A 26,216-nucleotide genomic window follows, 5' to 3' on the forward strand; every position below is an offset into this window, starting at 1 on the left:
GGTTGGTCATCTCCAAGCCTCTTTCCTCTTGGAGATAAAGATAGCCAAGCCCACCTCACCAGGCCCCGGGGGGGGGGGGGGCAAACCATCTGTGTGCGAGAGCTTCTGACTTCAGCCCTGAGGACCCTGGGGCCAGACAAGCCTCCGTGGTGGGGCCTGTCCTGTGCACGGGGCAGTTTCTGCACGTCCCTGGTCACTGCCCACTGGACGCCGGTGGCAGTGCCTCCCTCCCCAGCTGCTGATAAGCAAGGCGGTCTCAAGGCCCTGCTCAATGTCCTGCGGCGGCCTGGTTCCCCCACCCCCAGTGAGACACACTGGGACACACCGTCGGTGTGAACTTGGCGGCATCTGTGACCCACCAGGGGTTGTTACCTTCTCCAAGAGCCCGTGAAAGGATTCCCTGGGCCCCCCACCCAGGGCCCTGATGGCTGGACAAGGCTGGGACGGTCCGGTGCCTGCCCAGGTGCCTCCCCACGGGCAGGGCCTCTGCACGGACTGTCCGGGGAGCCGAGTCACCGCGGCTACGGGTCTGAGGGCTTGATCTGGCTGTTTCTTCTCATGTGTGCCTGGTCCCACGGTCTAGGATGCTTGGGACCTGGTTCCTGAGCACAGAGATCATAAGTCCTCGTGTCCTAGACTTGCAGTGACCCAGCCGGGCGCCTTCGTGTGTGGTCTCATGTTGTCGACATGTGGGTGATGAGGGTCTGGGGTGAGCGCACCCACCCACAGATGCTGCAGGACAAGTGGGTCCGTCAGGAGACCAGTCTCCCATGCTTCGCCCAGTACCGAGCGCCCAGGAGCGGGAAGATGCGAGGAGGACCCCAGACCCCGAGGCTGACCCTCCGCTCCAGGGAAGGAGAGGAGGCGCTGGTCACGCTGGAAGTTTTCCACCCAACACAGATGGACTGTCTCCACTGCTCCGTCTCTGAGAGTCAGATACCACGTGTGCACCTGACCCCCGCTGGGGCCATGGAAGATGGAAGCCTCAGGGACTGAGGGCCTTCCCTGAGAGGGGGGGATGCTGTAATCCCCGCGGGTCGCGGGGCTGAGTGAGGAGCCACTCAGACAGGACATTTCGGTGACATCAGGCTGGGAACATGGTTCAAGGGAATCCCGGCTGCATTTTTTCATTAGGAAAATTGAACCATGACTGCTTTCCAGGAGAAAGTGTGTGTTCCCTTCCGGAGCTGAGGGGCGGAGACAGAGGGACCTGTGCCCCTGAGCAGGGAGGCCGGGTCTCAGGCTTGCCGTCCTGCTGGTGATGGGGGGTGGGGGACCCAGGGCGGAAGGAGGCTCCCTGAGCGTGTCTGGGCGCCAGGGGCTCGCACGTGCAGGGAGAGGAGATGGGTGCCTCCTGGCACGGAAGACCATGTCCCTCGCTCTCCAGGGCAGAGAACTGGGGCAGCGCAGAATCAGGGGTGACCTCGCACAGCCAGCTCTGCCCTCGCACCTGGAATCGAACGTCTCTTCCTGATGGGACGCACGTTTTACCAGGAGGAGGACAGATTCGTGAGTCGAAGGCTCACCCCACCAGGAGTTTTTCTCCGCCCAAGGTCAGGGCTGGTGCGTGGCTGCTGTCTCCCCTCTATCTCAGCCCTGGGGTCTGGGACTCCTTGTGTGGCTCCCTGCAGGCTCCATCCAGCCAGGACCCCAGCCTGCCGCCCCTGGGTCTCCAGTCTCTGCAGAGCGCAGAACCATGCTGCCGTGTTCTCGGAGAAGATACCCTGCGTGTGCTGGAGAGCAAACCTAGGGGTTCTTCCCTCCAGCCTCCCGCCGGCCCCCTGGGGGGCGAGTCCTCAGCTGGAGCGCCCCGACCCTCCCTGCCAGCCCACACCCGACAAGCACGGGGAACGCAGGTGTGAAAGGAAGGGGAAGCCGTGCCTGTCACTCACCCACCGTCCTCTCTGTTCGGGACGGCTGCTTCCTTAGATTTGTCCCGTTCCACAGCCTGGCCGGCAAATGGGTGAGTTTCAAAGAGTTAAAAACAAAGTGGGAGGGGGAGGGTGTGGCTCAGTGGTAGAGCCTGCGGTTAGCGCGCTTGAGGTCCTGGGTTCAGTCCCCAGCACCTCCAGTAAATAAATGAATGAATAAATACCTAATTCCCTCCCCCCAAAAAAAATAAAATGAAAAAAATTTTTTTAAATGGGTTTTTTCCCTGGAGTGTGTGCTATGCTTGGGGACCTGGGTGGAAAGGGGTGGGACGTCTGGCAGATGGGACGTCACCAGGTGACCGAGGTCAACGTTGTCACTTTGGTCGTGATGACCACAGGCACCCCGATGCCACGTGACAAGGGGGACACTGCAGCTCTGGTGCCTCCCAAGGACCCATTGCCCCAGTCTCGCCATGAGAGAAACACCAGACAGACCCAAGCAGAGGGACAGTCCGCAAACTGCCTGACCCCTCCTCCTCCCAGCTGTCAAGGCAGGTCTGAGCAGCCGCCACAGCCGGGAGGGGCCCGAGGAGACGTGATGACCGACGTCACGTGGTGCCCCGAGAGGGATCCTGGAAGAAAAAACGTGAAGTCCTAATGAAGTACGGAATTGGGCTCCTGGTGGTGGACCCGCGCTTTCCCTCAGCTTTAAGAGACTCAGCCGAGGGAGGGAGGGAGGGTGTGAACCTCGGGGCATCTGGGAGGGGGGCACACAGGGACTCTGCGCCCTCGTGCGGTTTGTCTGTATATCTAAACCTACCCTAACCTGAAAAGCTTATTTAAGCAAACAAACCAACAGAAGTGGAGTGGGAGTGAGAGTCGTCTGGACACAGGGTCCTGCCGGAAGGGGGGCAGGTAGGCTCCGTGGGGGCTCCCTGGGGTCCTGGGCCCCAGCTGGGGGGCCGCCCTCATTCGCAGGGCTGTTGGGGGCGCCCTCATGGGCACAGGGACGTCTGTGAACCAGCTGTCCTGGAAGAAGCGCATCGGCGTGTGCACCACCTGCGTCCTCAGAGGCGTTTCTGGGGGGCCATCGGGGTGGGTCACAGACACACTCGTCTTCCTAGGGGGCGAGGAGCCCTCAGTGCTGCCTGCTCCAGCCGTTTCCTCGAAGGTTGCAGACCTGGGACTCCCGGGGCCTAAGCAGCAAGCCCACACCCGGGCCAGCCTCAGAGAGTTCTTCCCACTGTGGCTCGTCCCCCAAACCGGCTGCGGACAAGCCCCAGGGCAGACGTGCAGGGGTGGGAGTCTTCCTCGGTCATCTCTCGCGGGGGGTGTGCATGGGGTGCGGAGACAGACTGGCCACACGTCGGACCCTCCAGGTCCCGTCTCGTCCTGGAACTCAAGGTGGCCTTGGGGCCAGGCCGCCCCAGGGCTCCGGTGTCAGCCTCCGGCCCAGCCCTGAGTCTCAGGGCCCCAGGGCTCCGGCAAGAGGGCGCCGGCTGCTGGCAGGGGGGACCCCTGCAGACCCCTTGCTCGGGGAGAAGTACACCCTTCAGTGGAGATGTCTTTGTCTCCCTTAACTGACAGTGATTTTCTTTGGAGAAGAAAACATACAGAAGGTACCGAATTGAATCTCAATTTGTTGAATCTTATTAAACTGCTCTTGGGGGAAAACAGATTTCAATAAAAATTGAACAGGGAGAGAAGCAAGCCACAAACTGGAGAACACAGTGAGGTGGAGCGTAGCTCCCAGTTTGGAAGCGGTGCGGTGGGGTGGCTGGCGGAGCTGCTGCTTCGTCTGAAAGTCTGGGTTACTGCAGGGGGCGCCCTCCGGGGCCCGCCTTGCCCAGGGTGTAGACGCCGCAGCCAGACACCCAGGCGAGGAGCGTGTGGACGGATCTGAAGTCTTAGCTGCACGCGCGCATTGCAGAGGCCGGCTCTGGCCCCAGCATCCTTTTTCCCTCGCACCTTTTAGGGACGGGGAACAGAGTGAGGATGCAGCGCGGCCCACCCGAGTCAGTCTGTCCACTACCGCTGCACCTTCGAATGCTGCTTCAGACCTAATTTACACTCCCTAAAATTCACGCCTTTAAACTGTGGAGTTCCGTGGTTGTAGTGCATCCACAAGGCTGTGCACCTGCCATGGCTACTAACTCCTGAACAGTCTGGTCGCCCTTAAAGCAAACCGCGTAACCACTAACCGTCACTCCCTAAGTCCCCCGCCCCCAGGCCCCGCCCCCACCGACCCTGATTCTGGGTGTTCTGTGTAAGTGGATTCGAACTACACAGAGCCTTATGTGACTGGCTTCTCTGAATGTTTCCAAGGTTCATCCCCATGGTAGCAACTAGCTTTCCTTCTCACGGCCAAGTAGCGTTCTGCTGTGGTGAGGGGCCACCCTTCTTTTTGGGGAGGGGATTAGATTTATTCATTCATTCATTCATTCATTCATTCATTCATTTATTATTAATGTTTGGTGAAGGCACTGGGGATTGAACCCAGGGCCTTGCGCACGCTAAGCACACGCCCCGCCTCTGAGCCATACCTTTCCCCGGCCCAGGGTCACAGTTCTTGACCCCTCATCAGGTGAAGGGTGCTGAGGCAGCTTCCCTTCCTTCTGCCGTGAATTTTGCGCCACGAGCGTCACGTACCCGCTTTGGTGTGGACGTGGGCTCATCCCCAAGACTGGAATTCCTGGGTCTGCTGGGAACCCTGTGTCTTGGAGGACCCTGCAGGCTGCCTGATGGCTGCACTATTCCGCATTCCCACCAGCGGTGCACAAGACGCCCCGTCTCCCGCAGCCTCGCTGGCACTTGGAAGTGTCCGGCTTTTTTGCTGGTGGCAGTCCCTGTGGGGTTGCAGTGGAGGCACGTTCGTTAGGGGTCTGTGGATGCCTCAGAGTTTGGGGGGAGGCCGTCCCACCTCGGCCTGCACCATGGCCTGGCCTTCTCGGCGTGTCACCACCAGCTCTGATGGTTAGTGGTGTCACCAGCCCCTGCCCACGTGTGGGGTCCTCTCCCATCTTGAGAGACGACCGACAGCGCCCCAGATGCCACCCCCCACCCCGGGGAAGAAGATGTGTGGGTGGATCCTGGAGAACCTCTTAATTGTGAAATGGGTCTGGAACTGGGGGCTTCCCAGCCCCGTGCTGAGGAGCATGAGAGGGGAGGGCAGAGTGTTCCTGGGGTCCTGCCTGGTTGGACCAGCTGGAGGGATGAGGGCAGAGGTCACTTGTTGCCTACGTGGTCCCTGCGCATGTGGCTGAATCCCCTAAAACCACAGTGCATCTTTGCCCAGGACGCTCCCACGCGAGTCCAGGAGGGACCAGATCAGGCAGGGGGGCAGCAGGCCTGGTGACGGAGCACAGGATGTGGGGCATCTGACCCTTGTAAAGAGACCAACCGGGAGTCCCCTGCAGGCCACAGGACGGGCCGCGGACCTCCCTCCGAGGGCAGCCGTCCCTGCTCCCGGTCCGGGGGCTGCGGGTGGTGGGGCTTCTGTCCCGACTTGCTCACCTGCCTGCTTTACTCTCCCTCTGTGAACAAACCCACCACTTTAGAGGGACAAACAGGCCTTGAAGAGGAAGAACGAACCAGACTCTTCCCGCCAACAACTGCAGTTGGATGTTTTTCTGCGTAACAGCTGGGTGGCGTGGAAAAGAGGGATTTCTATGCTAACCAATTACAGCGCGCGATTGGGGAAAAGGGCAGAGACAGCCTCGTGTGAAGTTACGCCGGGGCGGGCCGGCCAGGCTGAGGTGCCGCTGTCTTCATTTCCTGGGGCGCTGGGCCTCCAGGTACTGATGGCAGGCAGGCTTGTGAGTGGCTGTTCTTCATTCAGCCTGCGGGGGCCTGGCGGGGCCTGTGGGGCCCAGTGTGACTGTGGTACCTGGTGGTGCCCAGTGAGGTCTCTGGGTACCTGGTGAGACCTGGGGGTTCCTGGTAGTGCTTGGTGGGGCCTAGTGGTGACTGGTGGGGTCTAGAGAAGCCTGGTGAGGTGGTGGTAACTTGTGGTGCCTGGTGAAGCCTGGGGATACGTGGTGAGGCCTAGTGGGACCTGGTGGGACCTGATGGGACCTGGAGATGCCTGGTGAGGCCCGGGGAGGCGTGGTAGGCTCAGTGGTACCTGGTGGTGCTTGGGAAGCCCCATGGTGCCTGACGATGGCCAAGGGCACCCTCCAGGCTGAAGCAGCACGCCTGCTGGAAGCAGCGCCCCAGTCCCCTGAGGGCTGGACTCGTGTCCAGGTGTGCAGCGAGGTGGGAGAGCTCGAGGTCCTAAACCATCCATCCTTCACGGAGCCACTGTGGCCGCAGAGGAGCCACACTTAGAGTGTGCATGGTGGGGGGTGGTTCTCCGTGCACAGCCAGCGGGGCCGCAGCCCCTGCACCGAGCTCGGCTGGCTGCAGAGAAATTGTGCCCTGGCAGCCACGCGGTGCAGAGGCATTAGCATGATGAGCATCTCCCAGTTCCTGCAGCAAAGCGCTTTCCTCCCGATGAGAGAACCGGGGCCTGACTGTTTGGGGATCCATTAACACGTGTTTCTTCCTTCGACTTGCCGATGGCTGGCGGGGACAGCGTGTCCCCGAGTGTCAGTGAGAGGGGTCCGCACCGAGCACGTGGGCTGCAGAGCGGGGGGCGCACACTCACACACACACGTGCACACACACTCTCTCAGGGACACGCACACATGTGCTGAGTCCCTTTTAAAGTCACGTGACTCCTTTGAACCGAACGTGCCCAGCCCCATCCCTAAATCCTGCCTTCATGTCAATTTTCAGACGTGATGTTGGTGACAAGCTCTGACTTTGAAGGTGCCTGTCGCCGGTCCCTGGGCCTCAATCGTCTACGCTGGTGGGAGGGCGCGTGGGCCGGGTCCGCACGCCCTCCATGTGGCTGCCATGGGTGGCATCCTTACCTGCCACGCCCGGGAGCCACCTGGGCCCAGCCTGCGCTGAGCCCCACTGCCCTTGCTGCGCGGTGCGGGGTGCTCCCCTCTGGCCTCCCCGCCCTGAGGAGGTGGGTAATCGGGTTTCAGAGGGTGCTCCCCCCAGAGAAAAATCGAGGGAGCAGAGATGTCCCCAGAGCAAGCACATGGGCAGAGGCGGTGCCCCGCGAACTTGCAACTTCTCCGCAGCACATCTTCTCCTGAGTGAGGTTTGGAGGAGGCCTAAAGTCAGAAGCTTGCCCGTGTACGTGTGTGGCATTGCAGGCCTCGGGCCTGCTGTAAAATATGCATGTTCGACTGAGAGACGAGGTGGGGTCTGCGGAGTGCAGGGCCCGGCCCGGAGCAGTGGATGCCGGGGCCTTGTGCTCCACCCACGTGAAGCCCCACCAGCTGCAACCTCTGTCCCTCTGGACCTTGGGACGCGGCCGCAGGCTTGGCGGCCCCCTCCTTGGATCGGGAACTTCTGTGACCCAGAGGGAAGGGTGGGCCCCAGATCCTGGGTGTGGACCTCGTCCCTGGCCCTGCCCTTCCTCCCTCGTGTCCTCTGGGAGCCCCCGTTTTATTCTGGGCCAAAGCAAAGCGGGGATGGAAGGCCTGTGAGGTCGTCTCTCCAGCTGATGGGTGGGGAGGGGCCCTGAGACCCGGTCCCCCTCCCTCCCGGGCAGCAGTGTTCCGTCACTGTCACCGGGAAGCTGTGAGCGGGCAGGCTCCCCGGAGGAGGCGGGACGTGCCGGCCGGGGACCAGCTCATGTACGGCAGGGCTGCTGCTCCTACGTTGCTGATCAGCTGGCCACACTTGACTTGGCCTTTGGAGTCCACTGATGAAGGGTTTCGTTCCTCTTGCGGAGCTGGGGTTAGCGCTCAGGACGAGGTCGGGCGGGGGCCGGGTGGAGGCAGGGGAGCCCACACTGACTGTCCTCTCTCTTCCCCACGCAGCTCCACGCCCATCCGCTGGCCCGGCTGCTCCCGGGGGAGCCATGCTTGGATACTCATAGCCATGTTTCAGCTCGTCCTGGACCTGCCGTCGTGTGAGTCCCTGGGCCCGGGCCCCGAGTTCCGGCTCCTGCCCCGGCCGCCCCACCGGCCGGCCCGCTTGTGGAGTTTTAAAAGCGGGCAGCCCGCCCGGGTCCCGGCGCCCGTGTGGAGCCCCCGCCCGCCCCGCGTGGAGCGCGGTCACAGTCACGGGCAGATGCCGGGTGTCCGGGCCCGACGGGCGCACAGACCCAGGGACCAGGTGGCCGCTCTGGTGCCCAAAGAGGGGCTAGCCAAGCCCCCAGCCGCTGCCAAATCCAGCCCTTCCCTGGGCTCCTCCTCCCCGTCCTCGTCCTCCGTGGGGGGCAGCGGGGCCCCCTCGGACCAGCAGGCCCTCCTGAGGCGGGGAAGGAGGCACCTGCAGGGGGTCGGCTTCAACAGCTTTGACTTCCGCGGCAGCCGGCCCACCACGGAGACAGAGTTCATTGCCTGGGGGCCCACAGGGGAGGAGGAGGCCCTGGAATCCAACACATTTCCGGGCATTTACGGCCCCACCACAGTCTCCACCTTCCAAACACGAAAGACAACGGTGGCCACTGCCACCACCACCGCCACCGCCACCACGGCCACCTCCATGACGCTGCAGACTAAAGGGGTCACTGAGCCCCTGGACCCCAGGAGTAGGATCCTGGTTGGGGTTAGCACAACGGAGCCTTCCGCCAGTCCCAGCAAAGACAGTGACAAAGACAGCAAGCCCCCGCGGGTTCTGGGGGAGACCTCAGGTACGCACCTCTTTTCTGGTTGGGGTCCGCTTGTGGGGGGCCTTTGGGGTGGGGCCTAGGAGGGACGCTGAGCTGTGCCCGGGAGATGCTGTCTGGTGGGACTCCCCAATCCCCAACAGTGGAACCTAAAAAAAGGGTGCCTCAGGGAGAGACGGGGTGCTGTGTGTCCATGAACTTGCCCATGGGTGTGCCCTGGCACACGTGGGTTGTGCTGTAGAGGGAGGGGCTAGGCTGTTCTGTCTGGTGGAGGGAGAAGCGAGAGGGTCTCTCCTTAGTGGTGGCCTGAAAGTGGACCCTGTACCCGCCTGGCCTGTGTTAAGGGTGTCTGAGCCCCACCAGACACAGAGCCACAGCTTCCTTCGCAGCAGAACTTCATCTCCTGGGCCAGCCCAGGAGTAAGACGTGGGCGCATCTGCTGATGGAGTAGGGCTGTGTGGCATCTTCAAAAACCTTCAAGGGTGTGACCCTATGAGGGGCGACTGCCGGACTGGCTCAGAACTAGGAATGACCTTACACAGCAGGAAAGACTGAGGTCAGGCATCAGGAGGAACTAACTCCCTGCGGTGTTAGTTGAGGCTTTGCACACTGACTCAGGCTGGGGCTCTCTTTTCCCCCAAGATGGATTAGGAGGTGTTTGGAGGACGGAGACCAGATGAATGGCTTTGGTTCTTCTGCCCGTGTTATTCCAGGTGCATGTAGACAATTAGCGCTTCTTGGCCTCAGCATGTCTACCGCAGCTTCCTCTGTGTTTCTTTTCCCTCCTGTAACCCCTCCAATTGCTTCGAAGTGAGTAGCCCTTGAAAACCTCCCAGGCCAAAGCTTGTCCCTTCACTTGTGACCCCCCAGCACGTACCCGGCTTCAGGCTGGGCTCTGCTCCTGAAATCTAGCCGGAGGGCACAGCATCCCGGTCCCCTGTGTTCCGAGCCTCCTCCGGCACCCTTAGGCCCCACGCCCCAGCCTGACTCCCGGGTTCACAGATTGGATCTGTGCGTGCACACCTGAGACTAAGGGGCCGTATTTGCTGACTTGTAAAATAGGATGCAGATTCCAGGGCATAAGCACAAAGGGGTGGGGGCTCCGGGCCGCCTCCTCCACCCCCAGCTTGCTTCTCCTCTTCCGCGGGGCTTGGGCCCGACACGGGTCCTCTTCAGAACCCAGAGGACAGAAGAGAACGGCTCCTCAGGGTCCCTCTGCAGCCGGGGTGCCACACTGTCCCTCTCATGCTGCGGGTGCCCCAGACCCTGCATCCTGGCCGGCAGGCGGGCTGCGGTCGGTAGTCGGGCAGGTTTCCGTGGAGTGGGTGGCTTTTGTTCTGTGACCTACTTCCTTCTTGCACCCGGACAAGAGACCTGCAGTCTTTATCCTGAGCAACTCTTCCCTAGAGAGCCGCGTGTCTGTGGAAGCAAACCCAAGCTTCATTTCAGGCTGGGGGCCGGGGGCCGGGTCCAGGGATGCGGCTGGGAGCTCGGGAGCATCACCGGAGAGGGTCTGCGGGGCGGCGCCTCCACCGTCTCCCACGTAGCCTCCTTCCAGAATCTACAGACACACAGAGCCTGTGTGACATCTCTGTGCCAGGCTCCCAAGAGCGGTTTACAAAGCATTCGTTTTTATCTCAATAAACTCACAAGCCTTCATTGTAATAGAATTTAGCACTGCCTTCATTTGCTGCCATCTCCTCTGCATACGTCACTTACTGTACAGACATGGCTGAGCAAACTAACTCCCATTTATTCCGAATTACATTTGTTATGGCTAAAGTAAAACGCCCGGGCCGGCATTATAAGGTTCAGCAAATTAATTCACAGTACATTGGCCACTGCCGATCCAACATGACAGACGCTTATCTTGGGAAAGATTTATGGTTCTTCATAATCTAATCTGGTGCTAGGTTAATTTGTTTAGCACAACAAATTTAAAAGGGGGGAAAATTTGTGTGTTTGCTTTGAACGCAGAGGAGTGTTGATTCTGGGAAGCGATGCTGAATGCTCAGGAGGGACAGCCCGTGGCCCGCAGACGCTGGCTCAAGGGTCAGGAAGAGAGGAAGTGCTGAGATGATTTCCCCAACAGGGTCCATCCACGCTTAGCTGGTCCTGCCTGTGGGACCCACGCCCCGGGGTGCTGAGGGCCTGAGCGGGGTCCTGAGGGTTCTCGTGCTCCTCAGACGTAGACCGGGGTCCCTAGCTCCTTGTGGAGTACGGCCTCCACTCACACTGCTCGGGCAGAACTTAGGGTGGCCAGGGTGGTCTTGGGGGCCCCTGAGCTGTGGGCAGGGGGCTGTGCTGGCCATGTGAGCGGTGTGTTTCTGGGCTGCAGGGGTGCGTGTGAACCTGGGCTCGGCTGCGTGTCGCTCGGTGACCCTGGGACAGTTCTCTTCTCTCCTGGTTTCATTTTTTTTCATCAGCACAAAGCTCAGAAACCTCTCTCCTAGATGGTCGCTGCGAGGATTCAGTTAATCAACACTGAGTACAAAACACGAGGCCTGGCACCTAAAGATCTGCCCCCCGTGCCAGTTGTTTCACACCCAGGGAGAGTGACTTCCTAGAGCAGGTTGCCGGTGTCAGGGCCAGCAGGCCCAGATGCGCCCCCTCACAGCTGGGAGCACCCCTAAAAAGTCAGGAAGGAAGGTTTTAGGAAGTGATGTGAAGACGTTGTTAAGTTAGCTCTGTTGTCCAAAGAAGTTGCAATCAGATTTAGAGAGTTGTCTTTGTTTCTGTAGAGACATGTTTAAATGTGGATGCTGTGTTTTCCAGTCTGTCTGTAGCACAGGCCTTGGTGGGCATAGAATGGGCAGGTGGCCGGTGAGCGGGGGCCCTCTGGAATCCCTCCAGAGCTAACATCATATGGAATAGCTGCCGGAATTATCCAAGGGCCCCTCCTGCAGGAATCACCCTGCAAGTAAAGAGGCTGAGAAGTCTCTCCCAGTTTTAGCATGGTGGGTAAGAGTGCCACTGCCCGCCCGCCAATTCCTGGCTTCACTGTGTTAGCTGTGTGAGCGCGGGCGGCTCGCTGCTCCTCTCTGTGCCTTGGTGGGAATTATAGAATTAACTGTCTCATAATGTTGTAAAGATTAAGTGAGATAGTGCGTGCCAGGTGTTCAGTGCCTGGCACATAATAGCTCCTTCGTACATGTTGGCTGCTGTTAATATGATAACGATGAAGATGGTGATGGTGATGATAATGGAAATAATGGTGATGATGATGGTGGTGGTGATGATGGTGATGGTGATGATGGTGGTGATGGTGGTGATGATGGTGGTTGTGGTGATGGTGGTGATGATGGTAGTGGTGATGGTGATGATGGTGGTGATGATGGTGGTGATGATGGTGGTTGTGATGAGGGTGGTGATGAAGATGGTGGTGATGAAGTTGGTGGGAATAACAGTGATGGTGGTGATGGTGGTGCTGACGACAGTGATGATTGTTATCCTTGTGATGATTTGCATCACCAGGTTGCTGCTCCATTTGCTGCTCCATGGTGAGGTCATTTGATGAGGTCCTGTGCCCTCATCCTTGACCTTGGTGCAGTGACACTAGCTGGGAACTGCTTGGGATGGAAAATCACCTGGCTCAGGTTCACCAGGGTATTGAGTTCCAGCCTCACAAGGTGCTGGTGGAGGGTGAATGTCGGACGGTCAGCAGTTCACCTGAGGTCAGGAGAGGAGGGCTCCCCACAGCGGAGCGTTGTCCTCCTGTGACAACTCCCTTGCTGGTCGTGTTCTGAGTCTGGAATCACAGTGTCTCCCAGGAGAAAAACGGAAAGTCGTTTCCTGGGCTTTAATCTTAAGCCTCATAAAGGGAGCTGCGGGGAATCTAAGCCAGCTGGTTTCAGTCCCCTCAATTGCCTGCCACAGGAGCTCCTGGGCCCCGGGCGCGTGGTTAGTGCTCAGTAAAGATTTCCTGGACCAGACACTCCTAGACCCTACAACTGCCTGGGATTCAGCCAGTGCAGACACATCTGGTGCTTTCCCCAACGCCAGTGTTCACAACTCTGAGAAGGTGTCCTGCCCAGGAGGGGCCAAGGTCCCCATTATCATTCAAGGTTTGTCCCCATTTAGATCAATCACGTATTCGTGACACCTAGCAGCTCAAGGATGCGATGGCTCCGATGTCATCCCAGTCCTGCCTGGTAATTTTTACATTGGAACCCACTCATGCGTCTCCAAGGATGATTTCCAAGTTGCTTTGTCCTTGTCAGTAGGGGGCCTTCAGCGTCCTCGTGCTGGGACAGGCTGCTGTCATCTTCTCTCGCCCCAGTGGTCAGCTGACCTGAACAGGGAGTGGAGAGACCTTGGCTCAAGTCCCACGAGGATGGACTAGTTTCCAAAGGCCGGGAGAAGGGGAGGGGAAGCAGGAGAAGCTGATGTAACAGGGGCATGGGCCCCTCTCCTCTGCTTAAAGCCGTGATGGCTGTTTAAATGCTGAGCCCCTTTTAATTAACTTTCTGGGTGTTTGCTGCCAGGGAAATGAATCCGTCCTTAATTTAAAGAGATTCGAAGCAAATGACTCATGAACTTCAAAAGTTTTGAGTGGCTTAATTGGGGTAAGAGCATCAATGAACAAATGAGCACAAGGCGCTTTCCCAGGCGTCCTACACTCTGCAGGCGGCGAGGGGGGTCTTTGGGGTCTTAGCTGGGACTTTCGGAATCAGTGCGGTGTGGCTTGTCCTGCGGGCTGTGGTTGCCGGTGGGGACCTGTCGCGGCCACAGGCGGATCCTGTGTGTCTGCCGACAGCTCTGGGACGCGTCCAGCCTCTCGGAGCGCGTCCCTGCTTTTGCTGAGCAAAGCTATGTTCACACCAAGTGGATAAATGAGCTCTGACTCGTGAAGCTGGCCGGGTTCTTCTGGAGATGACTCTGTCGCCGGCTCCCTTCATTTCCTGCGCGTCCTTCCTGTTCCACCTTGTTGCATTTAGTGCTTCTTAAGCTTTTCGTCTCCCCCAGGGCCTCACCCTCCTTCTAAGAGAAGTTGCGATCGGAAGGCCGTTTAACTCGTGCAGAACCCCGGCGCCTGTCCGGGTGTACTTGCTGCCTTGGCGCTGCGGGCCCCCTCTCCCCGCTGGGCTGCGGGCCTCAGCAGGCCCTCGGGAGGCGCAGGATGGGGGCCCGCGCTGGTGCTTCCCTCCTTGGAAGCTGGTGTCCTCTAAGGGTGCGGGGCGGGGGGGTTGCCGGCTCTCCTGGGCCCGGGGAGGAGGGAGTCTCCCCTCCACGGTCACGGCACTAACAGGTCCGTTTGACATACGGTGGATTAAATTCATGGTTTTCATCCACTCACGGGAGAATGATTCTGAGCGTTGAGATTAAATATTAGACAGAACATCATTTTTAGGATTTTTATTTGACTGTGTTAGAACTGGTTTTAGAGTTTCTGGCTTCTGATCAATTGCGCAGCGAACCGTCCACTCCTTAGTTGACATTAAATGCTGCACCTCGGGGTGGGAGCAGCAGGGGGCAGTTAGGGGATGGAACCTCCCCCAGCATCTTGCCCTCTTTCCAAGGAGCTTAAAAATCGCTTTGGGAAAGCCGGACAGGGAAGGCCACGTGCTTGCACAAGAGACAGGTGACAGCTAAGGACGCAAGAGGGAGTGTCACCATGCGAGGTCGGCGAGAGCACAGTTGTTGCTCTGGAAATGGGTCGGGGAGGAGGGGTGAGCGAGGCCCGGTTTTGATGGACAGGGAGGGTGCGCACATGCAGAGGACGGGGAGATGGGGAGTGGGTGGAGGGCGGAGAGCTCCCAGCACAGTGGCGAGGCCAGCGCCCCTGAAAGCCCGGAGGCCTGCCTGGTAGTGGGAGCCGGGAGGCGACCCCAGGACCGTGTTCTCCCCTCTAGAACAGGCGCTGGAAGGGAAAACCCTCGAGGCCCCTCGTGCGGCTCTGACCTGACGCAGGACCGTGCGAGGCCCCGTGTCCTTCCTCCAAGAGTCAGGAAGACAAACTCGGTGCTGCTCCCCTGCCCATTTTGTCGTCAGCGAAAGGAGGTCCTTGGGGACCTCCACGTCTTCCAGTGTCACCCTGCCATCCGGGGGCCCAGGTGGCGGGCCCAGCAGCTCCAGGCACAGGTCAGCTCCAGGGCCAGCTCGGCAGACCCTGGAGACTGGGTTTCAGAGCCGCCGTTTGGGGTGAGATGTGCCTCCCCACCCCCTACCCCTGCCCGCGAGCCGCCCTGCGTGACGGGGCTGCTGTGGAAGGGCCCGTGGGGATACACCTGGCAGGGGCGCCCCCGTCCTCACCCCCGCGGCAGATCGGGCCCCAGTGGCGCTCTGGCTCCGCAGAGCCCCCCGCCATCCCGGAGACTCAGGCCCGCTTGCAGGCAGACACATGATGGCCGGGCTGCGTGGTTAGAGGGGAGGACGAGGCCTCTGGTCTTTGCTCCCGACCAGGTCCAGTCTCCGCCTTGAAGTCTGTCGTCGGGGGTAATGAGCGGTGGTAACGGAGGAGGACGCTTCTCTCAGCGGGAGCTTCGTCGCCTGCAGCAGGGGCTCAGAATCTCCCGGCTGAGGTGGCCGGTGAGCGGGGCTTGTAGGGGACGGAGCCTGGACCAGCGGGGGGGAGCATCTGACCCAGACCTGCCTCAGGCCCTGGCCACCCACCCGATGGCCAGTGGTGTGGCCTCCACTGCGCACGTGACGTTGGGGAGTCCCGGCTTCCTTACCTGCCATGGCTGTTCTGAGACTCGACCGTGTCCACTCCGGTGGAGCGCAGAGCTGTCAGGGGTCCAGGGCAGCAGTGAGGGAGCCCCCTCCGAGTGTGGACCCCCCGGGGGGTGGCGCAGTGCCAGTGCTGGGAGGCGCCGGGAGGTGCTGGGAGGTGCCAGGAGACGCTGGGAGGTACTGGGAGGTGCCGGGAGGTGCTGGGAGACACTGGGAGGTGCTGGGAGGCACTGCTTGTTTTGTGTCCTTCAGCTGCTCCCTCGAAGGTATTGGGACGAGGACACGTGGGAGCCTGGCTATCAGTGGTCTAGCTGTTCTGTGACTTCCACCTGCCCTGGAAGGCTCTGGGCGTCAGACTCCCCCCTGGAAACCCAGCAGAACCCCTCAATGAGCCATGCCCACAGCCCCTATGTGTGGGGGGTGGGGGCACCGCCCTGGGGGAGGTCGTGAGCTAAAGCATCCTTTGTACGGGGACAGCCTGCTTGTCTCCAGGGTCCCCTCTGCCCACCACCCATCATGAGTGGTCCAGGCTCCCAGCTGGGCTTCACCCCCCATGTTCTCAAACCCACCCTGGGGGGCAGGGAGGTGCTGACACTGAGAATCAGGGGCCAGTGGGCTTGGCCCCAGCGCTCCTCACCCCCAGCAGGGCCCTTTCTGTGGCTCCGGGGGACCCTCCCCACCACACATCCCTGCTTGAGGCTTCAGGACATCCTGAGCGGGGGCCCAAGTCTAAGAGGAGACCATGGTCCTCACTGGGAACGCCCCGGCCCATGCACGAGGTCCAACGACCAAAGGGCCTTCCTGGCTGCTTGGGCCTTCAGGAGGCTCCAGGGGGCTCCCCGCCCGCAGAGCCCACAGCAAGGTGCGCGGAGGGCAGATACCCACGCGGTGTGATTTCACACACTGTCTGGAAAGGCCAGCAGCCCGGGCCCCAGCCGGGACTCCAAGGGTACGTCCTGGGACCCAGGGCAGAGCCTCTAAGAGGCACACAGCTGGGTCCCCTTCTCTGTCCCCACCTCCGCAGGAAGGAGAGCCCCAGTGTCCTCTGTGGCGACGGGGCAGGAGGAAGGGCTCTGGGGACAGAGGCAGCTGGAGAAGGTTGGGCTGGGCGGAGCTGCCGAGGAGCAGAGAGGGAAGGCCAGCTTCCAGCGCAGGCCTCCTGACCCGCCCCGACCCAGGGCTCGAGTTCCTAATACACACTGGCAGTGCCCCCGACTCCCTTTCAGTGCGTCTTTTCATAGACAACGTAACCTGCCGGTACCAGTTTATCTGAAAACCCGTGCAGGGCCCTGACTGATTTAGCGGAAGCACAAAGGAAGGTGACTTACGACAGGCTGATCCGGGCCCATCTTCCCTGGGAGGCATAATGAGGCGTGAAAGGCTCATGCCCACCCCAGGCTTCACCAGGAAGGTGCTGCGATCAACACGAGCCGAGGCGGGTGTGTCCCCTGGGCCTGGACGGCAGGTGACTTTCTGAAACAGTGGACAGTTCTCTTCGACCTTCAGGACAAAAATAACACAGCCTGCAGCCTCCTTTCGTTGTGCTTGGTGGTTGAGTTCCTGGAAACGTCGGTGCTTCTTAAAATCACGCAAAAAATATTCTGCGTCTGTCCCTGGTGATGAAGGAGGCTCCGTGGGCTCAGAGCGTTTGGAGCCCAGACGTGCGTCAGGATGCTCGAAGTCACAGAGGGCGGAGGGCCGTCCGCCCGTGGAGGAGCGGGTCTGTCCTGCGCACTGCGGGGCGGGGAGCATCCGGCCCCACGCCACTGATGTCAGTCATTGTGACAGCCAGACTCGACTCCACATTGCAAGGTGCCCCTGCCCCCCGAGAATCCCTGCTCTGGTCCCAGACATCCCAGGGGCAGCCTCGCACCTGGGGGAGCCCCGTACCTCTCCGTCACCTGCATGCTTCCCACAAGAGGGCCAGCTTTCTCCCACATCCGAGTGTCCTGGGGGCGCGGCAACAAATCACTGCAAACTGGGGGGCTTAAAACAACAGAACTGCCTCTCTCCCGGTTGGTTCTGGAGGCCAGAGCCCAGAATGATGGTGTGGGGGGGCTTGCTCCCTCCCGAGGGCCCTCCAGTGCCGGGGCTCGGGTGCTGCACAGCTGGCGGTCTCGTCCGCACGTGGCTTCTCCCCTACGTGTCTGCGTCTCCCCTCTCCTTACAGGGACGCCTGTCACTGGGTTCAGCGCCCACTGTGGTTGCCCCGGAGGGCTCCCTGGGAGACTCTTAACTGTGTCTGTAAAGGCCCGTTTGCGGAACACGGTCGTATTCACAGGCTCCAGGAATGAGGGCATGGCTGTCTGCCGGGCCATTCAGCTCACTCCGGCGGGAGGAGCTTTCATTAGTTCTGGCCGGGGATTTTCTCCTGCGGCGGCTGCAGGTCCTTCCTCCTCCTCCAGCCCAGGTGGTGCTGGAGAGGAATGAGGGGCGGGGAGCCAGTGGGGCTGGGAGGAAATGGAAGCTTCCTTTGGAGAAAATGCTTTGTATAAACTGAGCTGCACAGGCAGGTCAGGGATCAGAGCTTGCGGTCCACTGGCCGTGTCCCCTGGCGCTCCATCCCTCACTCAGCTGTTCACTGGAAAGTGCTCCCTGAGCCCCTCCTGTGCTCCTGGCTCAGAGGCGCCACCCAAAGGCAGCGCACGCGCGGTCCCTCTCCCCTTGGGGGCAGCGGACAGACAGACACACCTGCACAAACACGAGTGAGGAAACTCCAAGGAGAGACGCATTCGAGGAGAGGGCACTCGGGTGGGGCAGGTGGGTGTTGCCGGGAAGGCAGCCCCCAGGACCCCAGTGATGAGAAGGAAGCAGTGACTGGAAAGGGAGGGTGGAGGTGAAGGAGACAGTGAGATGTGACGGGTGCCGTCAGGGCTGTTTGGAGGGTCCTGTGAGGGGGGTCTGGGAGGGGAGGTCAGGGTGCTGGGCCGGGCGAGGTCCTGAGGTGCTTGGAGGCAGTCTGAGGCTCTGGGTTTTACCCCGAGTGTCCTGGGATGAGCAGAGGGACGTGGTCCCATAGAGGGTCCTGGAGGACAGACCGTGGGTGGGGGGCAGGAGGCGGGCGGCCACAGCGGAGGTGATGGCAGGAGTCCAGTGGAGAGGGGAGGACGGGGGCGGACGGGACTTGCTGAGAAATCTGGTAGGGAGGTGAGGGAAAAAGCAGTCTAGAAGGCCTCTGGGTTTGGGTCTGGCTGAGATAGGCGGCGTGGGTGGCACGGGTTAGGAGGAGCCTCGGCCCCGCTCAGCGGAGTCGCCTTGAGCTGCCGCAGTCACTGTCCAAGTGGGACGTCTGTGGGCTCCTGGGTTTGGGAGTTTGGGGAAGGAAGGCTGAGCCTTAGGGTGGACACCCAGGAACCCTCCTGTGTTTGGATGTGGACGCCTGAGATCACCCAGGGGGAGTGTGGACAGTGTGTGATGGGGTTGGACATGGGGCCCGGGGAGGCAGTGAAGCATGAGGAATGGTGGGGGGACGGGAGGGGCAGGAGGAAGGAGAGGAGAAGGAAGGGTCTCACCATGGGGGAGGGGGAGGAGGGCGGGGTGGGGAAGAGGGACAGGAGGAAGGGGAGGGGGAGGACATGGACAAGGAAGGGTCAGGGCTTCTGGGAGGCAAGGGAGATGAGAGGGCAGGTGACTGTCCTCTTGTCCTGCGTCAGGTGTGGGCGATGGGAGGCCTGGTGAGGAGCCCCACTGGGGAAGATTATGGGGAGAGGGGAGGGAGGCGAGTGGAGGCAGTGGGCGGAGACAAAGGGTTTAGGAGTCTGGTCTGCAGGGGTGCCGGGAACGGGGAGGGGAGAGGACTACAGAGGTGACAGAGGACTTTTGCTGTTTTAGGGAGGGAGCATGAAGGCCCACTGCCTGCCGGTGTGAGTGGTGCAGAAAAGGATGAAAGTTCACGGTGGGGAGAGGACAGAGATACGGGGAGGCAGGGCCCTTGAGCTGGGGAAGGGCTGGCCTTGGTTGCTGAGGCAGAGGAGTTGGGCTGGTGGTGGAGAGAGTGGGGCCTTAATCAGGGCCTGGGAGACACAGCTTTACCCAGTGAGGGACCATCCCCTTTCACTGGAAGACCTGCACCAGCTCAAGGGGGACGTGTCCACCAGGGCTGGGGGGCACAGAGGAGGCCCTGCGCCTGCAGGTGGGGACTGTGAGCAGGCGAACAGAGGTCGCTTCTAGTGGAGGTGGGGGCAGGTGAGCGAGGCCTGACTGGCGGGGAGGTGTCTTGGGGGGTGTGGGTGGGGAGCCTTCCAGGGCCACGTGTAGAGGCCTCCAGGCAGGAGACTGGTTGTGGGGAGAGCAGGCGGGGGCAGGGCGGGAGCTGGAGCTTTCCTGGGGGGCGCGGGTGGGGTCCTGGGCAGGAGAGGAATTGGATGTTTCTCTAAAGTGTACACAGGAGCCATGCGAGGGCTGTCCCCAGTATGCAAGCCGGCTTCTGTCCCCACTGGCCTTGGCCATGACTGGGATCCCCCACCGTGGTGACGTGAGCTTGGGGTCCTCACCTGGTGTTGTAGTGGGTCAGCAGAATTGGAATAATGCATCCCAGACACTGCCCTGCACCAACCCCTGCGCCCCATCTTCCAGGCCTTGCAATTCCCGCCCCCCCCAGTCAAACAGGTTCTTGGGAAAACATCACCAAGTGCTCGGTGCTCCTTCCATCCCCAAGGGGATGCAAGCTTCAGCCCCTTCCAGGTGTGGGAGTCAGCTTCTCCTCTGTGGGAGCCTTTGCCGGAGGCTGGAGGGACTTGGGGCCACTAAACAGCTATCTGGAGCACAGCCTTCAACTGTCTGCTCAAACCCCCACCGGGACTGGCCCTGCTCCTGCTGGAGACTCAGACCCACACTTAGAAATGAGTCCCTCACTCTTCCCTCTGGGGCCCAGGCTTTACTGGGGGTGCACAGTCTCCTCCGTGTGGGGAGCGACTCCAGCTCATGTCCAGAGCAGCAGACTGGCCGTGTCTAGGAGGAGAGGATGCAGCCACCTGTAGCCCGCAGGCTCCAGGTTGCAGAGGCTAGTGGGGACTCCCAGCTCAGCCAAGGTTATCTGGTCGCCTGCAGCTGGAGTGCAGGCAGCGGCCTGCTGGAGGGCAGTCTTGTTCAAGTGTGGAAAAGTCTTGTTTCAGAAGGGTCCCGGGAGCCCAGGGTAGCAAGGCCATCTTCTGTCCAGCAGGCAGGGAAGAGGAGACTGGCCACGTCTGCAGCCAGGGCTGAGGTGCCAGGCCCAGTGAGGCTGGTTCCAATGGGAGCTGATGACAGAGAGCCCACAGGAGGGTGGGCTGGGGGAGGAGGTGCTCCCGGACCAAGGTGGAGAGGAGAACTCAGTGAGGAGACAAGGCCAGCCATCTGCAGCCCAAGATGGAATTTTCCATGGAAGTTGCTTCTGTGCTCAGGATGCTGTTGAAATCCACATTTCAGAGGGATTGAGTAAGTTCACTGGGGCTGGGTCTCAGTCTCACGGCCATGAGGGTGTGAATTCTGCTGATGCCTGGAAATGAACTTTCAGGCAGGCCCCTCCCTAGTGAGGCTTCCAGATAAGAATGCAGCCCAGGTGTCGGGGGCACCAGGAGCCTCAGAGCAGGGATGCCGTCTGGAGCTCAGGGCCTGCAAGACCCCAGTGGAGGACCCAAGGAAGCCACAAGGGGCTCTTGACCCACAGAAGCTGACATAATGAGTAGGTGGGGTTAAGCCCCGGTGCTCCTGGTGCTTTGTTATGCAGCTTTGGTGACCACTACAGCCTGGAACCCGGGGATGCCAGTAAGTGGGTTTGAACAAGTGAGTGCAGGGATAATGGCCATTAAGGTGATGGGTCCAGGTGGGCCCATCTTTCGATGGCCAGTGCCCTGCACCCCCACCCCAGCCAGTTTGGAGAGAAGCATCAAGCTTCTGGAAACTTCCATCTTGCTAACTCTCAGCCCCCGCTGAGTTAGCCCCCAATGTTCATGGGGCCTGCAGCCCCCGAGGGTGCTGCCCCCGCTCTCCTGCTCCTTCTGTTCTTGGCCAGCTGGGAGCTCGTCATTCTGTTGTGTCCTGGGAGGAGAAAAATCATTGGAATAAATTATGCATCAACACCAAGAGGTGGGTCATTTATTAAGAAGCGCGGCCGTCCTGGCTGCCCACCCGTAAGTAGCACCTCCAGCGAGTGAATAGATGGCCAGGCTCCGGACCTCGATACCGACAACTTCTTCCTTTTCTTGCGTCAGGGGAGCTGGTCGGGGGGGGAGGAGCCCTCAGCCAGGTCAGTGTCCCGTGGGTGTCACCACGCTAACGGGGACTCCCTGGTGGGCGAGCTGGAGCGTGCGGGCTGGGCCTCGCGGTAGCTGGCTTACCTCTGCAAAGGCCCCATTTCCAAATAAGGAAACTTAGGTCCTGGTGGGCAGGGCTCCAGCATAGCTTTGGAGGGGGATGCAAGTCAACTGGTCATTGGATTTAGGGCCTCCCGCCCCCCAGATAATCCAAGATGATCTCATCATGAGATCTTTAACCTGATTGCATCTGCAGACTCTTTTTCAAAAACAAGGTCACCTTCGCAGGTCCTGGGGGCTAGCACTTCAGCATCTTTTTTGGGGGACAAAGTTCAACCATAGAAGTGCCCCCTTCTTTCCACCCCCCATGGCCAACCAAATACAGCTCTTCCTTCCTGTCCGTGTGGCCCCCTGAGAGCGAACCCTTTGGATGGGGGGCTGTTTGGGAAGACGGCTGCAGAGGGAAGGGGTTCTTTACCCTGAGAACAGAAGTTTCTGGACATTTTCCTTGGCCACACGTGGAGAATGTTACATCCTATTAGATGAGGTGGCGGGGAGGGGAGGTGAGTCTGCTGCACATTTAGGGCAGAGGTTCTTGTAAAGTTTACCGTTGTTGACTTTGGCTTTGGGGAGAAAATGAGTCTACGAGACGCCAGAAGAGAAGTCGAAGCAGCGGGCCCGGCACCACTGTTCCTGAGACCGGGGTCCGTCTCAGCCCACCTGACCCGGCGTCTGGAGAAGACACGGGCAATGGGGAGGCACTTCCCTTCTTCCTGCTCTCGTCTCATCTTTACAAGTCTTAAAGAAAAGCGAAAACATGAGCCACTGCTCTCCTGCTGGACTTGCTGTTCCTGTGGGTTGATTTCTGGGAGGGGTGCTGTGCTTCCTGCCAGCCCAGGCTGCAGGCCGGACGCAGGGCCTTCTGCTCCGCAGCTGGAGACGGCGCCGCAGAACCCACGGCCCTCCTTTCAGGTCAGAGCTGGAAGAGAAGATGCATCTCCCCCAGCAGGAAAGCACCCGCCCTTCCTGCCCTTCAGGGCTAAGCCCACATCTGCTGGACAGAGGCCCCCCTCCCCCTGTAGAAACGGCATTCCTGGAGCGCCTGTCAGGTGCATCTTGGAGCTGGGCATCCAGAAGTGCAGAGGGAAGAACAGACACTCCAAGTGACACTCGACACCCACCGGCCCCGCTGCCACACTCAGGGCTTGAACAATTCTTGTCCCCTTGCACGGCTGGATCAAACTGTGCCTGTACTCCCCCTTTTCCTCTAGGCAGAGGGTATATCTTTCTTCTTTGGGTATCTCTTCTGAGTCTCACTCATAGATTCAGCTTCCGAAATTAAAAGGAGAGCGCAGATGCTTTTACCATGAGAACATTTCTTGTTGTTGTTTTGGGAAGTAAGTGAAGAGCTGACATTTGCTCAGGCTCCTTCAAGATGTCATCTGCGGGGAAGAGCTGCAGCTTTCTCTTGGCATTTTAAGTGCCCCCAAAGAGCTAAGCAAAGTACAGCATATCAAAGCATCCTGTTGTACACTTTAAATGTATTTAACTTTATTTGTCAATTATATCTCAGTGGAAGTAGAAGGAAAGGGCGCAGGACGAGGCAGGCCAGCCAAGGGGCCGTGGGCGTGGTCAGCCTGTCATCATATCAAGTCAGAGTTGCAGGGACAGCTTGAGAAGGAAGAGGAAGCAGGTGGTTTCAGGGACGGTGGCCTCAAAGCTTATGGTGGCATATGGAGGCGTTCCAGAAGGACTAGCTCCTGCCGGCTCCCCGCCTGCCTGGGGCAAAGGCAGAGGCACACACACGGTGGCCTCTTAGCCCGGTAGCTTCTAGAGAAAAGCTGAAGCCGCGAGGCTCTGGGCTGGTGCCCTTCGCTCCCATTGCCTCTGATCCGATCTGTCCTGGGGGGCTGGGGTTCTCCTCGACACCCACCAGGAAGGGGCCTCGGGGGCTGGGGGCTGGCACCAGCAGCCAATCCTCTTCACATTGCCCATCCCCCAAGACCCCTCCCTGGAGGCCAGAACGCCCCCTCCTCCTCTCAGCTGTGATAACAGAGCAGGGAGGGGCATCGGCCAGCCCCCACTGCCTCGGCATGGCCGTGGGGCGTGCCCCCGAGGGAGGAGGGCTCTGCTGGGAGAGAGCGGATGTGAGCGTGCCTTCCCCCTTGTAGGGACCAACGAGGCCATTTCCACAGGCCTCTCGGGGTGCGAGGACAAGCCAGAACCCTGCTCAGAGGGCCCTTGGCACACAGGGTATTAGGACAGCAGTGTCTCTCTCTTCCCCTGAGAAGGCAGCTGTGTGGTGGGGTGGGGCCCTCGGGGTCACCGTGTACTGAGAGGGGCATACAGGTCCGGGGGCTCTAATGCCATCTCATCTAAGGGCTTGGCTGTGGCGTCATGTGGCTGACCTGGGCAAGGTCCAGCCTCCTCGAAGTGGATACAGGGAGAAAGCACATGGAGATGCTGGAGAGGGGCTTCCCTGCCCCGCAGTTCTGCTCTACCGGCCCATCCCCGGCATGGTCCACCGGCTTTCACCCGTGTCCTTGGGCCTGGGAACCTGCTGTGCGTGGCCAGGGCTCTGAAAGGAGGGAGGTCCCTCAGAACTGCACTCTGCCCACAGTGCTGGAACTTTCCATGGACAAGAGCGGCACCCCCAGCTGGGCGCCCCGCGGTGCCCGACGCTGGCTGGTGCGGAGCGGCTCAGCAGCAGCAGCGCAGGGGGGAGCCTGCACTCCCACCCCTGTGGGACCTGGCGTGGGCCGAGAGCCCCGGGCCTCAGTGCGCACATCTGTGAAGCGGGGCGACCTCTGCCAGGCTTCCCCGGGCTCCCAGGTGACGCATGCTAGAGCTCCAGGGGAGTTAGAGTATGCGCTCACCCTTCCGCCTGTGTCCTCGAGAGATCCTCGGAGAACTTCCTCCCCAGATCGCCATCCCAGCCTGGGCTCCTGCCCGTGGCCTCTTCTGGTCCAGTTTCCTCACAGATGAAGTTAGCAAGGTTCTGGGCTCAGCCCACTGGGTATTTCAGCATGTGTGAGCATGGAGAGTAATTAGAAAGCTGTTCAAACCCTTATTTTCACCTCAGGAATCGTCGTGGGGTTTCCTGGCCCCTGGGCTGTGGGCCGCCCCCTGCCCCGCCTTCTCCCTGCTGCTCTGGCGGAGTAGGGCTCACGGGAGGCAGCGGAGTCCCATGGGGCTCAGCTCAGGTTTTCACTTGATTTCTTTTTTACAGAAATAGGCTGTCCCCTCCCGGCTGCCCGCACGAGGGAGAGGCGGCCTGTGCTCGCCCAGGGCCCCCGCTGCCCTGGGAGTCGCCATCTGCAAACCCCAGGGGTCGAAACACGTCGCACAGCAGGGAGACGCGGCCCCAGGGGACCCCGTCTGCTCATCCATTCGTTCGATTATTCATTCATTCAACCAGCCAAAGTGTATCAAGGGCCTGGCCCTGCAATCGGAGCTGGGGCCTTCGCAAGTACAGAACAGTCTCCTGACCTCGGGAAGTCCGTGACTAGTCCAGTGGGAACCCGAGACCCCGGGTCAGCTGGCACCCCTGTTCCGAGAGGCCGGGCCTCGCGGTTCTAGGCGATCAGGGCAAGAGCTCATCCTGCTCCCGAGCACAGGGGACCCACCGGGCGTGACCCGTGGGGAAGTTCCCGCGTGTCCTGACCCACCCCGGTGGTCCGGGCTGAGCCCCCGCCCCCCTCGGGGGCAGGGCAGGGGCAGGGCACGCCCACCGTGACGTGCGCTCTTTCCCAGATACCGGCGAAGATTCTGGTGTTATGATCTGCCCACACGCAGCCGTCTGTGTCAGAGCCAGAAATAGAACGCAGAAGATTCTTGCTCTGATTTCTGCTCTCATAATTCTAGGGCAAGACGCCCTTACGAAATGTGGATCAAAGGAGATTGGGGGGTGGGGTGCGAATGGAGCAGTTCACGCGAGGGCTGTGCAGCCCCAGCCCGGCCTCGCCGAACCTCCAATTAGCTGCGTTTATAACCCATCACATCCAAGTATTGACTCGGCTCAGCCCAGGGGAAAAAGGGAGCGATTTGCAAAAGGCTCCTCCAGTCATGACAATGAAAATCCACATACAGACCTGCAGATCTCCCGAACCCCAGGCACCTGTTCTGGGTGGAGGAAGAGAGGTGCCAGCCAGGGAGCTGCACTTGGAAGATAGCAGCATGTCAGCTGAGCCCCAGGAAATGAGCGGGGTGTCGGATCTGCAACTCCCGCCTTAATGTTAACGATTAGATACATTCCGTGCTCACTACGAGCCGGGTTCTAAGTGCCTGGCTTGAATTCAGTCAGTCAGGGTCCTTGTAAGATGCACAGCAGCTCTGGGAGATGAACACATCTCTGATCCTTATTCAGCAGAGGCCAAAACAGCACAGAGAGGCTAAGTGACTTGTCCAAGGTCACACAGCCTATAAGAGGTGGAGTCAAGATTCGAACTCGACTTCAGGGATGTTCTTTCCTTTCAACAACTCTTTGGAGTATATAGTCCAGATTAGGAAAGGGAGACTACAAGAGATTAAGGAGTTTAGGGGAGTTGCAGAGGTTGACCCCAGTGCTGCCTGGCCCCAGAGGCCTGCTGTTCCCAGCACCCCGGGCCTCTGAGCCCACACATGTGTGGGACCAGCCCACCTTGTGGCTAAGCCTGGAGTGCCCTCTGCCCCGTGTGGTCCTGGCCAGCCCTCTCTGTTCAGACCCATTCAGACCAGTTCTCAGCAGCTCACAAGGCAGCCCAGAGGCAGCTTCTGCTATGTCTCCAG

The 26,216-nt window shown here is 60.2% G+C and overlaps 1 protein-coding gene across 1 annotated transcript in view; it reads left to right on the top strand.

The window, feature by feature from the left end:
• Positions 1 to 7,215: 7,215 nt before the first annotated feature.
• Positions 7,216 to 26,216, top strand: part of AJAP1 (adherens junctions associated protein 1) — a 59,812-nt gene continuing 40,811 nt past the window's right edge. The window contains exons 1-2 of the mRNA XM_032495042.1: positions 7,216 to 7,667; positions 7,751 to 8,568. Of these exons, the coding sequence (XP_032350933.1) occupies positions 7,636 to 7,667; positions 7,751 to 8,568 (850 nt within the window). The 5' untranslated portion in view covers positions 7,216 to 7,635. The remainder of the gene's footprint in view (positions 7,668 to 7,750; positions 8,569 to 26,216) is intronic.

This window comes from Camelus ferus, chromosome 13, assembly GCF_009834535.1.
Source record: "Camelus ferus isolate YT-003-E chromosome 13, BCGSAC_Cfer_1.0, whole genome shotgun sequence".
NCBI classification, from domain to species: Eukaryota; Metazoa; Chordata; class Mammalia; order Artiodactyla; family Camelidae; genus Camelus; species Camelus ferus.